At 30.7% G+C, this 17,799-nt stretch overlaps 1 protein-coding gene across 1 annotated transcript; it reads left to right on the top strand.

Moving 5' to 3' along the window:
* Window positions 1-12,616: 12,616 nt before the first annotated feature.
* Window positions 12,617-13,579, top strand: LOC124372405. The gene has a single exon (XM_046830804.1). It carries the CDS (start codon window positions 12,617-12,619, stop codon window positions 13,577-13,579), a length of 963 nt encoding a protein of 320 aa, XP_046686760.1.
* The last annotated feature ends 4,220 nt before the right edge of the window (window positions 13,580-17,799 follow it).

The following is a 17,799-nucleotide window of genomic DNA, read 5'->3' as shown; positions in this document are numbered from 1 at the left end:
ATATTGTTAATTTATATTATGTTGCAGAATTAATTCATATGCAGAACTCAGAGAAAAGGAAAATATTCTCCTATTTCTATTTATATTTGTTTATAGAAAACTGTTAATGGATTTCCTTTTTTATTTTAAAGTTTATTCTATTAAGTACACTAAAGTGAAAAATATATTTCCAAATATGTCATCACATTAAAAAATGTGCTTGTATTATTTTATCAACTAAACAATAACCCTGCAAGATGTATTAGAAGAATATAAATCCATGATTGCGAGGTATTTTTATAGGTCAAGGCACATATTTTATACCGCCGGATATGATCATCAATTTCACACTAAAGAGACACTTATTTTCAGAGCCAACAAAAATGTTCTGGTTCTATTTACTATTACAAATTGAGGAGTTATATCAAAAACTTTATGTTAGGTAAATTGGTTAGTAACTTTTCATGAAATAGTACTATTGTTCGGACGTGACTATACCATAATGACGTCATCTACTAAGTATAACAAAGCACATAACCGAGACAGAAGTGCGGGTACATGTACGGTTGAATGGGGTTATGGTCCCATCATGTTAAGCCGTAGCATTACAAACAATCATTGACGTAATCAAAACTCATAATGTCCCATTAGCTCATTACTAATGGGTATTTGCGGTTGTGTTAACCATAGTAGTGATTTTGACGCTTTCGGAAGGTAAGTTGATTCATTGTTATATACCTGTTCTGGAATACACGCGGAGAAAAAATAATTCATCAACATAACAAATGACTAGTCTACTTAAATTTTCCTCTCTGATATGTACTAAACTATTGATGTTAATTACTTTAAAAGGACTTGTTACCATAACAAACTTGTTTTAGGAAAGGAATGGGATAAGTGACGACAAGAATACGTACATAAAGTATATCTACATAACTTCTAGGATCGAACCCATGGAATGCTTAAACTAAACTTTTAACTGGAGTAAGAACCAAGGAAACTTTGATTATTGTTGTGTTGGTATGCTGCTTATAACTAAACCCCATCCTAACTAACACATTTCAATACGTTTCGGTAATTCTGACTACGCTTTGCCAGGCTTAAATGGATATATTACTTACTGCCTTTGACTAACTGTAGCATCTTTAAAGCTACATTGGTTTATTTTTTTATTAAAAGTTTAACTTAAAAAAATTTAAATAAAATGTTTGGGAGAAAAATATTGGGATTTAATTTTAATTGGATTGTAATAAGTTAGGATGAAAACGAATATGTAATCCTTTGGCAAGTTAGTGCTGGTAACTTTAAATCATTAGGAAGGCGGTTCACTGCCTTGAATTTTTGAGAACTTGTGTTGTGTACTGCAGTTACGTCAGATCTGAGAGAGCTATTGTTTCTCGAGTTGGGTACGGCTGGGCCAATTAGAGAACACCGCGGATGTCCATCAAAGGGAAAGGTGGAAAAGGAACTATAAAACCTGCCAGCTCATAATTTTCGCCTCTCTTTTGGTAATTATTGTAAATTAAGTTGCGCGCCGTGTTTCTAAATCTTTTGCCGCGAAGGATTTTGAGGTAAGCACCAAATGTATTCTACGTTATTTTGAAATAGTCTTAAATGTCTGATATTAAATTATTTTTTTGTCTTTTTTATAGGAAAAATTTAATTTATAGAAACTATAGAGCAATCTGCATAACTGATTCTTGATGAACAATAGAGAACAATAAAACCAAACAATTTACATTTCGTTTAAACTTGCCAGAAAATTGAATTAAAATTTAACTTTGTTAATAACTTTGATAGAATTTTGGAAATTTAGTAATTTATTAATATTTAATTTGAACTGTTTTATTGGGAATTATTAATTGGAAAATAATTGAACTTAAATAGTTGTTTGAGAGAGTTTTATTCAAATTGCAAAGACTTGAAAGTTAAGGTACAACTAGTGAAAAGAGAAGTTATTTTAAACTTTGAGTGAACTTAGAAGTGAACATTTTTGTTTTGGTTATTTCCAAGTAGTATTTGATTTTTATTTAAAAACTTTATTGTTTTGTTCCAGAGGAGAGCTCTGATTTTTTAGTTTGATATATTTGACTAATATTTTTATTTCTTGCCAAAGGAACTTTTAATATTAATAAATGGTTTGTCAATTCTTTGTATAAAATAGAGTGATGAAAATTCTGAAACATTGAACCTTTTAATTTTCCATTTTAAAATAAATCCATTATTTTAATTTAGAAATGTTATTTTTATTTTTGACTAACCAGATCAGATTTAACAGTTAAAACTTTTTTGTGATAAAGTGTACTGAATATTCACTCAGAGCTTACTAATCAAAAAATATTTTATATCGTCATGGATGTCTCATTGATAATTTAAATCTTAATATTCTGGAATATTGATATATACCAAGTCGTTATACTAACTATTAAAACAAAATATCTAGTTTACAGAAATAAACAAAGCAAAATTATGTATTTCGTTATATACTTACAATAAAAAAATAAACCCTTAAAAAAACAAGCAATAATTTTCTTTCAAATTCAGATTCCCACCCTATTTGCTGAATTTTAAAAATATTTATGTTCACTATCAAAGTGTGTGACACGTAAGTATTAAACACATTAAATCTATTCTAAACATAATATGAATTTAAAGCATTTTTAAACAAGGATGAAACCACGTTACAATTGTATTGTTAGACTTAAGAAGAGATAATTATACACGGATGTATTTAGAATACGAATAATTTATAGAAATAGAATAAAAATTATAGAAAACATACCATTCCTCTTACGGCCGACTAGCTAAATTCTTTTCTCAATCATTGAATTGGGTTATAAATAATACGGGTTTTGAAGCATAACTTCACAGTTTGATATCTAATTTAATATATACTTTGGAGTAACCTTGGGTTGAAATTCTATTTTATGATAACTTTTATCTTCAGGAAAAAGCATTTGTTAAATGAACACACATATATCTCTTTTCCTCTCTCGTTTATGGGCTGCTCCATTATTCATAATCTATAAATCTCCAAACTCCTATAACACAAAGGGAGCATAAAATCATCATATATTTATTTTCTATGTTTCTTACAATGATTAGTCAAATCTTTCAATGATATCTGCTGAATTACACCATGTTATTTATAATTGTCTTCTTTCTTTATATTCCTATTCCCAAATAGGTTAACAGTGTGAGGTTTTAAATATAAGAAATATTAAAAATTTCAAACTCTAGCGATTTTACGAAAGCAGTATCTCATATTGCAAGACAATACTTAAATTTAACTTACTTTTATCTATATTTTTATGTTGTTTATGTATAAATATAGTTTAATGTTGTATACTTACATATTTCTCACGTGTGTTCAACAGTTACACAAAATCATATCACAGTAAAATTGTTTATGTAATTATAAACTTTAAGTATGATAACCATGTTAATTAATGAATTTAAAATAAACAATATATTTTCTTCCCTAATAATACTTAAAAACCGCTACAAAGGAATTAGTATATAAACAGTACTATAATGCCGAGTAACATACATATAAACCCTGATCTTCCCATGTAATCCCAGCCCGACAGTGAAAGTTCTAATAGTGTAAAGCCTCAACCCACACAAGTTTAAGTTTTAATAACAAAAATATGACATGGGCGGGTTATAAGATTTTATAATTCATAATAATGTACATCATGAGAATAATCCTTTTCTTCAAAACAAATATGAAACACTGCAGCAATACAATACTTAGTAAACTTCTAAAGGAGCGCAAAAAAACATTCAGAAAGCATGCACCAAAAATACAGCCCTGTTGAATTTAGATTCTTAGACTAACTGCATTTATTCGCTCGTTTATTCACACTGTATTATATGTATGAAGACCGAACTCTGCACGAGAGTATAGCTGTTACAGGGTATTAATTTAACCCTTTAGTTGAACCTTTTATTTTAAATTATTAGAGTCCAGTTAATAATTGCAAGGTAGGTGTTCGCTACGACACGTGTTACTGAAGGCTACATTCATACCATTCTGATAGTAAACGATTGAATTAGTCTGCGATCTTTTTGTTGCCATCATTGTTAGACGAAATAAAAATGATTACTAATCGATGTTCCATTTAAAAAAAATAAACATTCTTGCAATATACATACATATATATATATATATATGTATATATATATATATATATATATATATATATATATATATATATATATATATATATATATATCGTATGGGGGACAAAGGCAGCTATCCAAAAGAAATAAATTAAAAATTACAATTATTAAAAAGTACGTAAGAACAAAGTTCTTGAGTCATAAATTTAAAATTATATTAAGATCTCCCGTCATAAAGCTAAATCCAAATTACTGAGCCAGTTTAGAGACCCATCCTCTAAACCACTTAGACTAGCCAGACCACCAGAAAACAATCGCAAAGGGCAGTCGTTTACAATGTGCTCCATTGTCTGAGAGTTTGCGCCACAATCACACGTCTGGTCGTCAGTAATACCCCACTTAAATTTCCAGTGATTGCTTCTCCCAACCCCAGTTCGAAAACGATTCAATAAAACCCATTCCTTTCGACGAATTTCCAAGCCACCCGCTGCTTTCGTAGGATCGGATATCAAGAACTGGTTCCGTCCATCGAATGATTCCCAGGATTCATTCTTGCAATTTAGTAAGTCTTTACGTCATTAATTTCTTTACATATATTGTGCAGGAAGACCAAACTATTGACGTGCAGAAACCAAATAAATTTTTCTAAACCCTCTAGTAATATTTCATTGATAACTACTAATCACTAATACACTAATCCGTAGGAGTAGTAACTTACGTCTTCTTTCACGTTACAACGCAAATGCTTATATGACTACCTGCATATTCCTGATAGGAGGTATTTTTAATGAGAATTATTGGAGTCATTAGAATTACGTGCAATTTTTATAGGTAGTTGAGTTGAAATTTTAGTTGTAGTACAAGACTTTAAACAGCTAAGAGAGGCGTTTACCTAAACTTAGCATTTTTTAGAAAAATTATTAAGTTTTTCGTAATTGCAATGGCAAGAGAAAATAATCAAAGCCTTTGAGCAATTAAGGAGCTTCAGATAGCGGCAGGTTGTTAAGAGGTAGTAAAGTAGCCAACACGTTTGAACCTTTCAAAATTAGTAGGGTCTTTTGCTACACACAGTTAACACATTGCTTTTTCATAAAGCAAAAGATTAGGGTCGTACCGACAACACTTACAGTCTTTATCTGTCGTGAAGTAATATATTACAGTACTTGAATCAAAATTAGCGGCCAACCATCTTATAGAGTACACACGTTTTGGCTAATTCATTATTTTTATTCAGGGTTTATATTTTATGTATGTTGTACCCATACCAGTCAGTGATTATATCTGACTTATGATTTAAAGAATTATTTGTATTTTATCTAAAAAGTCAAATTTTACTCTTTAAAGTAGTTATCTCTTTAAGTTAAACCTGTCTATGCTGGGCTCTATTAAGATGAACAATTTATACTCCAATGAAGTATGTATTTATTTTTCGTGGTAGTTTGTTTCAAAGATAGTAAATTATTTACACTAAGTATAAAACACTGCATCTAATCCCCGCTAAATATTTCTAACGGTAAATATTTCGACATGTGTATATTGAACATACACACACACACACACATACATACATATATATATATATATATATATATATGTATTGGTGTAGTAAAGCTTAGTGGGTATATTGTGTGTGTTAACTGTAATATGTGTATGTATAAAATCTGCAAGTACAACCAAAATGGACTGGCCGAATATGAGATTTAATTTGTATTAAATAAAAATATATTGTATCCCGCACGCGCTATTGCGCATGGGACATGTGTAATATTGTAAACAATGTATTTTTTTGAATAAAGCATTTTTTAACTTGAACTTGAACTTGATATATATCAAGTTTCAAGTTCAAGTTAAAAAATGCTTTATTCAAAAAAAATACATTGTTTACAATATTACACATGTCCCATGCGCAATATAAATATATATATATATTTATTTATTTATTTATTTATACATTTAACATGTCACCACTAACACAGACCTCCAATAGGGTTCTTACATGTTCACTCAATATATATTGCTGCATAGGCCCACTAAAGATTTCGTAACAGCCCATTTTTAGCAATTATTGACTAAATAGTAATAAACTATTTTTTGTTATTATACATTTTTTATCAATTACTTAATATATATATATGACACTTTAATACTTAGTAATATTATATTTCATATTACCTTACTTATGAAGCAAAAGAACCAAAGCAAACAAAGCATTGGGATTAGCCCTGAGAGTTTGTATCGCTTGCCGGTGACAATAACAGGGTATTAATGTACGACATTGAAATTGAGTGCTGGATAGTTTTGTTTAATGGTGCCAAACATACAACTTTTCCTACGCAATTTACTATTGTTTTGCTCAAATTTTATTTTATATAATTCATGTATTATAACTTTTTTAAAGAAAATACCGCATTTAAAATTACGGTATTTGAATATTTATTTTATATTTTAGTAAATTAGCTGATGGAAATTTGTTATTTAAAATACGTAATGTGCTTTTCCCCTGAACGTTTATAAGAGAAAACAAAAGAAGTGACATACCAATCAGAGACGCTGCGGGGTGCAAACAATGGATATTGAACATGTCACCACAAACACAGACCTCCAATAGGGTTCTTACATGTTCACTCAATATATATTGCTGCATAGGCCTACTAAAGATTTCGAAACAGCCCATTTTTATCAACTATTGACTAAATAGTAAGAAAATATTTGTTGTTATTTTACATTTTTTTATCAATTACTTCAAAATTATATATTTTTATAAAGGACTTTAGAAAATATTCTATAAATTCAAATTCGAAGTTTTGCTGAAATAACTATTGTACATTTTTATTGTCAGTCAACCATGACATATCTTAGTACATTAATTTATAAAACTAAAAGTTTTATTGATAATAATTACAGTCTATTAAAAACTTCCTGAAACTTCCCATAAGTACTAAATTACATGTTAAGGCCCATATTATTTAATTCATAATAACAATTTTATTTTTTTATTTAGGATCAGATATGATCTAGTCTAGCCAATATTAAAAAATAATATATATGCAAATAACATTATGCCCAGCTTCTTTCTAACTTGTGAGTACGTAGCAGATAAATTATAAAGGGTACCACTAATACACAAAATCCCAAAAACATTTGACACGAGTCCCGTACTAGCATTTTCCATTCCACATATTATTACGCCTCTCCCTTTGAATAATGATATCAGTCATAAGATTAACTGATAATGATAAAAATTGCTGGATTTTATAGTGCTAAATCCTACAAGAATATAAGTTTATTACTCAGAGGGAAGGAGTGATATTGCCCACAGTCAGAAAAGTTACAACAAAGTTTTGAACGTTGCTCTATTCAAATTTACAATATAGTATTATAAAACAAAATAAAATTACAAGTAAGTGTTTTTATAAATATTAAATAATTTTTTTCTTTCATTTGATTTTAATGTCATATCTAATAATTAGAACTATATATGGCACACTAGTAAAAACGAAATATAACAAATATTAAGAAATAAAATTACGATTATACGTACATGTACAATTTAATGAGTGAGAAATGGAAAAGAGTAAAATTACGTACATATATGCTTAAATTATCTTAATTTGCAAAACACCCACAAACAATAGGTGTCTATGTTCTAATGGTCCTTCATGTAATACACATAAATGTTACTGAAAATTTACAATTTGTTTTCCAATTATTGTTGGGCAATTGAGGTTGTTAAAATTTTTTTCTCTACAAAACCTGTAGTTAAATCATCATTTGTATAGCTAGAAATAACCTAACCCAAAATGTAATTAATAAAATACATTATTTATTATATTTGGAACCACACATAGTTTATTCAACTTATATTGGAATAATTCCTTACAGGACTCTAAATTGATAATGCGAGAAGAGAGAGAGAGAGAGAGAGAGAGAGAGAGAGAGAGAGAGAGAGAGAGAGAGAGAGAGAGAGAGAGAGTGGATCTTTCAAAGCAACAAATGTATTTGTCTTATAGTTAGATTTTTGTGTCGTCAAGCTTAATGCTTTATTTAATAAAGACTCGGGAAGGTGACTGATCCTCTGGTTTTTGGAAGTCCAATTTTGTTAATTGCTGCTTCCTATTACACTAATATTTTGATTTTCAACTTTAATGGTAATCAATGATGGGGTTTTTGAGACATGAGTTAAGGAGTTTTGAAATAATTGAAATTCTTTCCCTTTACTACTTTTTGTTTATTTCAATTACAGTGTTCGTATTATTGTATTATTTAAGATTCCTTATCTCTTTATTTTAAGGAAAATTACTTATAAATCCTCAATAAATAAGAATGACTTCCTCATGGACACTCGTAGCTGCTAAATCCAGATTGGCCGATGCTCATTCGGACGGCGCCGTTACTCTTACAGCGAGAATTTGAAGGCGTAATACACGTTTGTGATGTATTTAGTGTCTCTGAGTCTGCAGTGACAACCGTTTGGCGATAATTCATAAGATAGCAAAATAAAAGTTATACACATCTGAACATTTAATATCATCTCACCAAAAAAGAGTACAAGGTAACGAATATTTATCAGCAAGAAACAAGACGTTTCTGATAGATTCTAATAATATTTTAAATAGAATCGTCTTTGAAACTTAACGTCGATTTAACCTAGCATTCCCTTCAGGTTATCGGTTTTATAACATTTCTCCTTTTATTATTACATTAGAATTAAATTTAAAATGTTCACTCTTTTAATTTGTTAAAAAAGTTCACAAAAGTGACAGTTCAATCTTTGACGCTGCGGGGTGTGACACAATGGAAATTGAAACTGTCAAAACTGACGGAGACCTCCAATAGTTTTCTGTCACACTCACTGAAGACAAGGTCGTTAGTGTTTCATATATCTAAGGTTGAAAATAGTTTAAATTCTTAAATCTAAATTTTATTACCATTATAGTGGATTTAAATTGAAAATATCATACGTCAACATAATTAGCGTGTTTTCAGATTGATGTGGCCACGCTTATATATGGGTCCACATGTTAACTGTGTAAAGTACTGTCAAATTTACTCATTAAAAGTGTTGGAAACTACTGGATCGCTACAACAGAATAAGTGAGCTTGATAGGTAATGTTCTGGAGAAACCATTATGTTTTCATTTATGGCAAAAGGCTATCCACATTACATTTGCAACGTTTGAAAACATTATTTGTTTCAATCGGCTAAAACAATTTATAGTTCTAATAATGCTTTTATGGATTTCCGTATTGATGTTTTGTTTGGAATGAGTACAGTCCAAGATACCAAGGTCAGATTATATTCTAGAAAGAACAGTTTATATTCTACGTAACCAATAGTATGATTATAAATTTAATAAAATTAATAAAGCACAAATCACAATATAGAATAATATGTATTACAGTACAAAAATTTACAAGGGACAAAGCATTATTTTTCTCTCCTTGATTTCGGGCTAAGCATTAGCGATTCGTTTCTATCTTTTTCGCTCTCCGCACGATATATCGAGAACGAGTGAACTGAAGACTTCAAGTATTGTATGAAGCTTAATTTTCATACCCAATATTCAAATAAATAAATAAATATTCATTTTCCAACAATTAGATTCATGTTTATGATAAATGAAAAACTTAGGAAGTCACTGACTAAAAACAAGTTGCTGGTCAATGTAACAGATAAAAAACACAAATAAACAGTTTATATAGCTTGCTCTCACAAAAAAAAACTAAAAAGTCAACGTACTGCTTTCCGCGACGTCTGCACAAGACTACAAACAAAACTGCAACCAAAATAAAAACGTATAGCAGACTTTTATACAATATAGTGATTACTATAAACTAATTAGACAACGTAGAGAATAAAAACTGTTTTGAAAAAAATACAAATATACAATCTTATGTGTTAAATCATAAATAATCTTACACAAAATTTATAAAAAAATATATTGAAGTAATTGAAAATTTAAATAATTTAAGATTACATAAAAATATCAGAAAATCACATACGTACAGTTAAATGCATACGATAAAACAGCCACACACTAAAACAAACATTTACACGTACACACTACTATGGTTATGATAGTTTTACACAATCAGGTAAAAATTAAGTAATAATGATGTAAATAATGTAATAGGCTTTCTATTATTTTATACAAAAAAAACTCACAATTCTCCAATAATTTTTATATTTTAATACGAGGCCTTTCGACATCGAAGATGCTATCATCAGGTGTGAATCAAAAATTTAAAAAAATATCAGCTGAATAAAACTTAATACAAAATTTATATGGTTAAAAGTAAAATAAAATAAATATTAGTATATGTATATATTTTTCGACGCATACGAAACAATATACATAACAAAACATAAAGATAAAATATTAAACAATTATTTTGAACCAATTCAAAATTCACCATTCCTTTTGAAATATAACTAAATTCTTTTTTGACCAAAACTTTTATATAGCTTTTATGAGTTTTTTTGTATAAAATAATAGAAAATTGATATTTTAAATACGAAGAGCTCCTCCTCCTCCTTCATTGAAATGTAATAAGTGGTTGCATAAAACTTAAATTAATGCACTCATTAAAAAAACAATATCAAGTTTTGTAAATAGCCAGGATTTTAGTAAGGAGCAGATTTGCTTTAAGTTACTAATCGATTTGATTTGATTAAATAATTTTGGGCCTATGTATTGAATGGATTGTCTATAAAGTTCCATATGGTGATGATTCGTGTCACTCAATGAAATTCGCATGGTGTAAGTGAACATATTAAGTTTGTCCTAAGGGTAACTATGATGATAATGTAAAAATAGGAGAGTTAATACATTTGTAAACAAACTGAGTCCAAAATTAAAATAATTATGTAGTGTATCACAATAAAATAGCGTGTAAACCTTAAATTCTGTACCAACTAAACCTGTTACGTGACATGTGGCGTGGTATATTCGAACTTGTTTTACTAGGCATTTAAAAAAGTAATAAACTTAATAATTTGTTTCCATGGAAATGCCTATTAGATAAAAAATATGCTATTGAAAACAATTAAGATTGCTACGATAGAGTGGCGTCTTCTTCTATTCAACAGGCTATGAGTTTAGCTCGTGTAGAGTGGTTCTGAGCACATTAGCAAAGTAATAGAATAACATTAATTGAGGCTTATTCTATCTTACTACTATAGAGGCCTAATAAAAGCGTCTTTACATTCAATGAATGTGGTGTATGTGAAAGCGTAGTCATTTAAATCCTTAGCCATACTCCAAATGACTAAATGGCTCAAAAGTAATGATCATCAAGGAGCTTGGTGCACGAAATCTAAGGTTCCTACCCATTCTGCAAAAATCGGGTTAATATGCATATGTTTTCATCAACTTTAAGGTACAATATTTTGACGTTGCATACAAACCAAAAAATACTCGTACAATAAAAAGTAAATATTTTTCTTGATTCCAAGACGGGCAATGCGTATTTCATTTTTGTTTTCCATAATGATCTCTTAAAAAGTGGAAAGCGGCCACAAGACAGAATATTCTTACAACAAAAACAAAGAAGAAAAATATCTTTGGGGAAATCTGTTTGAAATAGTAACAGAACGCTATGATTATAAATAAAAAAATTTAGTATTTATATGTTTATTAAATGATGAAACAAAGCTTTGTGAAAAATGCTATGATTATGAGGTTGAGAAGTATTTTCTGTAAGTGGCATTTTCTGCTAGTGTGAAGATTGAACTGTATCTGTACAAACCCAAAATATGTGTACCCAACTAAAGTTGTACTACTGCCGTTAAGTGTCTCGCTTTTAATCCGTACAGTCAAGTCCATTCATAATTTATGTTCCACGATAATTTTAAAATTATTCACATCAAATCTATAATGAAATATATGGCCGCAGGCAATATATATTTTGTTATTTTTATCGGTTTATCTTTATTCAATATTTCAAATATAGTAATTAAAATAAGATAAAGAAAATTTATAGATATTTATAGGACAATAGGATAATTAGGTTGTAACTTTAATGTTTTCCTACTTACTATGTGATTGAATTACAAGATTGTAACCGGTTTATTATAGTGTTAACAGTTAATACACTAAACATAATGATAAATACTTAATTATGCTTCATTTTATGCTCATCGTTTTTATGAAATAACACTATTGAAAAAGTACCAGTTATATATACTAATTAAAGTCTATACAAATATAAACTGTTAATGCCCGCTAATACAAGAACCTCCGGCTAGGGAAGTTTAGAGTTTTCCCACAGCGGACAACCGGAAATTGACTCCTTATAGACCCAAGTTTAACGTTTTAAATTTCAATATATATTTAGCAGAAGTAGAAATTCATAAAAACACTTTGTTCCTTGATTAATTTAAAAAAAGGCGGTTTATTTTGGGCAGACAGCCTTCCGTTACGCTCTCACATTTAACATTAAATTGTAAGTTATTACATAGCTGTTACACTCAATTTATATTTTTGTGAGTTCTTTAAATATCATTCTCAGTATGGCATCAGAAAACTGTGGCAATTGTAGCGATAAACTTTCTAAAACCGGAGACTATGCATCGTGTTCATCCTGTAGCAGAGGCTTCCACTTTGAAAGATGCAGTATGAAGAAACAAACTTGGATATCCATGGGCGCTAAGCAGTCTACTTGGGTATGTAATATTTGTAGAAAGAATAAAAAAGGTTCTACATCCCAAAATGAAGATGAAGACGTACTTCCCCAAGCAAACCCGGATGACGATTTAAAGGTTAGTAGCCTAGGTGTTCAGAGGTCTATCCTCGCCAAAGTAACGGGCCTCATGGACATGAAGGGAAAACTTGACAGTATTGAGTCATCTATGAAGTTTCTCGCTGAAAAGTATGACTCATTGCTGGATGAGGTCGTCGAACTTCGAGCTGAAAATAAAGAGCTTAAAGCCGAAGTTAACACCCTTAAGTCAAATGGTCAAGCTTCCAGAGAAGCAGTTGACAAGCTGAACACCAAGGTGGCAGAACTTTCAGCTGAGATTGCCGACCTGGACCAATATGGTAGAAGGCTAAACCTTGAAATACATGGGATGAAAGTGGAAGGAAACTCAGCACAAGAAAATCTTGCAGAGGTGCTACAAAAGGTGGCCAAAGACATCCATGTGGACTACCAGCCTTCCCAGGTTCATCAGGCACATCGTCTACAACCTCGTAAAGACGGCAACCCACCCACCATCATCGTCCAATTCTATTCAAAGACTATAAGAGACAAGTGGCTGCACAATGGGAGAAAATCAAGAATCAGCGGAGTTTATTTCAACGAGAGTCTTTTGGGTTATCATAGGCCGTTACTCAAAGACGCTAAGCTAAGAGCCAGAACACATGGCTACGCTTTTGTTTGGTTTAGTGGCGGGAGGATATTGGTGAAAAAGGGAGAAACCAGTCAAAATGTTCTGGTAATCAAGTCTAGAGACGACCTAAAAAAGATAAACTAGGTTAGTCTAAAGTAAACTCAAACAAAAAATTAACTTAAATTGTTTAACTTCGAAATGGAGCCCTTTTTCACCAGTATTCTGGATATTTGTTTGTTTATATTGTTTGTTGGAAGCTGTAGGATGAATTTAGCCTATATATTACCACCACAGCATTTCTTACCATATTTATACTATAGTAGGCCTTTAGAAATTGTTGATTTTTTCATAGTTTGTTTAATTTATTGTTGTTTATTGTATCTAGATCTCTGTTGTGTGTTGTTATTGATTGTTGTTATTGCTCTTTACACCTCTTTAGTTTATTGTTCCCTTTATTGGAGGCAAAGAGGGTTTGTTAATTTTTTTAATAGTCTATTTAGCTTGTTATTACTTATTGCCTCTCTACCTATTGCCAGTAATGTTTAGATTTTGTTGTTACATTTTAAATAGTTTATTCTCAACTCCGTTATTCATGCAGGAATTAAATTTAACCGATAGTCGTTTATATTACTGTTATTATGGCAGTTTTGAAGAATGGACAAATAGCCTAGGTGAAAGTAGAAAGGATATAGACCTTCTTTATCTAAACATCAGATCTCTGAATAAACACTGGGACACACTAAAATTACAACTTTTATCCAATAATAGTAGGCCTAAGTTTGATCTGATTATTTTATCTGAAGTGTAATGTGACTCTCATGAGTTAGCTTTATTTAGTTTGCCATCCTACACTAAAGTGTCAAAACTTAGAGAAAACAAGGGGGAAGGGGGGATTGTTATGTTTGTCAATGACCTAACGCTTCAGTTTTCACAAATCACAGTTGATAACATAAGCACTTACGAACACATTACTGGAGAATTGAGTATAGTGGGATCGAAAGAACCTTACAAATTTATTATTCATGCACTGTACAGACCTCCCACCTCCTCTAGTGGTTTTTCACTCCCACAGGCCACCGAAGAGCTAACTTATGCCCTCACGAAACTGCAAACACTCGAAAAATTTGATACTAATAGGGGATACCAATATTAATCTAAAGAACAAAAGTTATATAAATGTATTGAGTTATGAGGCAGCATTAGCAGAAAGGGGCCTAGAAAGGATTATATGGGACTACACGAGAGAGGAAATATGCCTGGGTAGTGTAGTAAGATCATGCATAGACCACATGTATTATAAACTGGATATGTCTATTAAAAACATCTTCACTTGTATAATTAAAACCAAAATTTCTGACCATTACCCTATAGTAGCCAGAATAGAGCTATTGGGAGGAAGAAAAAGAGACACTGAGGTTGAAAAAACTAAAATACTAAAAGAACCACTGCTAAAGAAACTCATAGAGAAAGAAACTTGGGATATAGAAGATACAACTAGTGTAAATGCAGGATTCGAGAAAGTAATAAATAAATTCATTAGCATCTCTGACAGAAGTACTATTACCATAAATAGGACAGGTGGAAGGATTGATAATCAAGGTGGACAGCACGTAAGGACTCCACTGAAAGAATGGATGAACCAGGAACTAATAAACTTAATAAAGGAAAGGGACAGAATATTTAGACTATGGAAAGGGGACCCCTCTAACATCAGATTCCGAGATTTGTACAAGAATTTAAGAAATAGATTGAACAATAAAATAAAGTATAGAAAAAATAGGTATTATCAGCATTTATTCGAAGTCAACAAAAACAATTCCAGGAAGGTTTGGGAAAACATAAATTATCTTTTGGGAAGAACAACTAAAAATAATATTGATAAGACAATTGAGGTGGCTATGGGAAAAACCATGAATAACAAAGAAATTGTGGATAGTTTTGCCAATTATTTTTTAGAAGGCATTGATAGAATAAAACACTGCTGTGGTAATAGAGAGGAATGTGATATAAATGACAAATATGGATAACAGTGTATTACAGAATTTCTACATACCTATAGCTACTCCGAAAAGTATTGTAAAAATAATAAAAGGCATTAATGCTGACAAGTCCCCAGGAATCGATGGAGTAAGAATGAAAGACATTCAAAAAGCAATGGATGGTATCACCAAACCATTGACTACATTAATAAATAAATCATTAAAAGAAGGAATATTTCCGGATTGCTTGAAAACATCTATTGTTAGACCACTATACAAAAATAACAGTAAAAAGGATTTTCAAAATTATATCGTCCGATAGCCATATTGTCATCTGTAGAGAAAATATTAGAAAAATATGTATTAGAAAACTTAAATAAATACTTAGATGAGAATAAAATATTAAGTCACAAACAATTTGGATTTAGAAAGAATTACAACACTGAAATGGCATTAAAGGGTTTGCAGATATAGGAAATAAAATTATGGACACTAAACTGCATGGATTGGCTTTGTTTATTGATTTTTCAAAAGCTTTTGATACTGTAGAGCATAATAATATTGTTGCAGACCTATTCAAAATGGGTGTGAGGGGTCCCTATTTAGAATGGTTTAAGAGCTATTTAAAAGACAGGACATTTGTGGTAAAAGTATTGAACACACTAAGCGATGAGAGAAATATAAAGTACGGAGTACCGCAAGGAAGCCAAATCAGTCCAGCTCTTTTTATAATTTATTTAGATGAGATTTTAAATAGATTGAGGATTGTCACATTTTTGCTTTTGCAGATGACATACTACTCCTGTCACAGCATAAAGATATAAGAATTGCAGAAGAAATACTACAGAATAATTTTAACACGTTAAACAAATGGACTCATGACAATGGCTTGATAATAAACAACCAAAAGACATGCCTAATGCATATTTGCCAAAAGAATATGAAAATTGATAGAGTAGTAAATATTAAATACCATGATTGCGAATGTTTGCATGGTCATAAACAATGTCAATGTGAGAGTATTAAATTGGTTGAAACTGTGAGATATCTGGGCATAACTGTTGTCAATAGGCTAACATGGAAACCTCATGTAACTTTACTACAGAGAAAACTCGGCCCCTGTATTGCCATAATGCATAAACTGCAAAATAAACTTACTGAACCAGTAAATATAGCAGTTTATAAGGCACTATTTCAATCAATAATCACATATGGAATAACTACCTGGGGAACAACAGCGAATAACCATTTAAACCAAATATTAAATTTACAAAAAAGATGTTTAAGGGCACTCTACGGATATGAATTGGACATAAATGACAATAAATTGGACCAGCACTATAGTTTAAAGGGACAACTAACACCAAAAGGGTTGTATATATTTAAAATTTTACAGATATATTATGAAAACAAACAATTTAAAGAAACCATGGACAGAAGCTATAATACTAGGCATTTGGCTAAGTACAAAATACACACCCCAAGGACTATGGGCGCAGGCTACCAGAATATATAGTACCGAATCTATTTAATCAACTGCCTAGTGAAATAGAAAATTTACCAAATCTAAAGAAGTTTAAATCGGCAGCCTACATTTGGTTAAATACAGCTAGACCTCTGTATCAAGTATAAAGACAAAACTTGCCATTTGTAGATGTCTTAGAAATAGGCCCAGCCTGGCCCAATCCCCACTAGCCTGCACTGACATTCCACTACCCTGCACAACACTCAAAACTATTTTCATTACTCAGATTCACTCTCACTGTACTAGACTGTTGTTTATTCACACTACTTTGTTCACTGACCACGAAAAAGCCACTAAACCCACTTTACTCGTTGAGCAAACATAACATAAACATAACCCAAAAACAAGATATAACCTAACTACGATTAGCAGAAACTGTTTCGACCAGACGACACTACTGCACACAACTGGAGACAGACAAAAAGGAACAAAATCAGACAGGTATGCACGTATTACACACCATTGAACTCCTAGAAGAATATATTGTTATTATTATTAGAAAAATCGTTTTCAAATATCTAACCATGTTATTGTAATTTATATTGTTTTTCGTTATTTAATCGTTATATTATTTTATTGTTATTGTTATATTAAGTTCAAACCATATTCATACAATTGCCAAATATAAATAGAAACATGATGCCTGCCCTAAACCGCAAATAAATCGTCATTAGTATTTTAATTTAGTAAATTGATTTAAGCGATACAACTTATTAAAGACATTATTGCCAGTAGAAGTGGAGCAGTAGAAGTAAGGAAATATCGTTGGACCTCACCGACAAGTTTTTTTATGTAACTTGGCGAGGCCAAACTGTGTAAAACAATGTAATTGAATAAATAAATAAAAAAAAAATAAATAC

The sequence above is a fragment of the Homalodisca vitripennis genome, unplaced genomic scaffold, assembly GCF_021130785.1.
Source record: "Homalodisca vitripennis isolate AUS2020 unplaced genomic scaffold, UT_GWSS_2.1 ScUCBcl_3115;HRSCAF=8426, whole genome shotgun sequence".
Lineage (NCBI taxonomy): Eukaryota > Metazoa > Arthropoda > Insecta > Hemiptera > Cicadellidae > Homalodisca > Homalodisca vitripennis.
The sequence above is the reverse complement of the archived record's forward strand: the minus strand, read 5'-3'. Positions and strand labels throughout refer to the sequence as shown.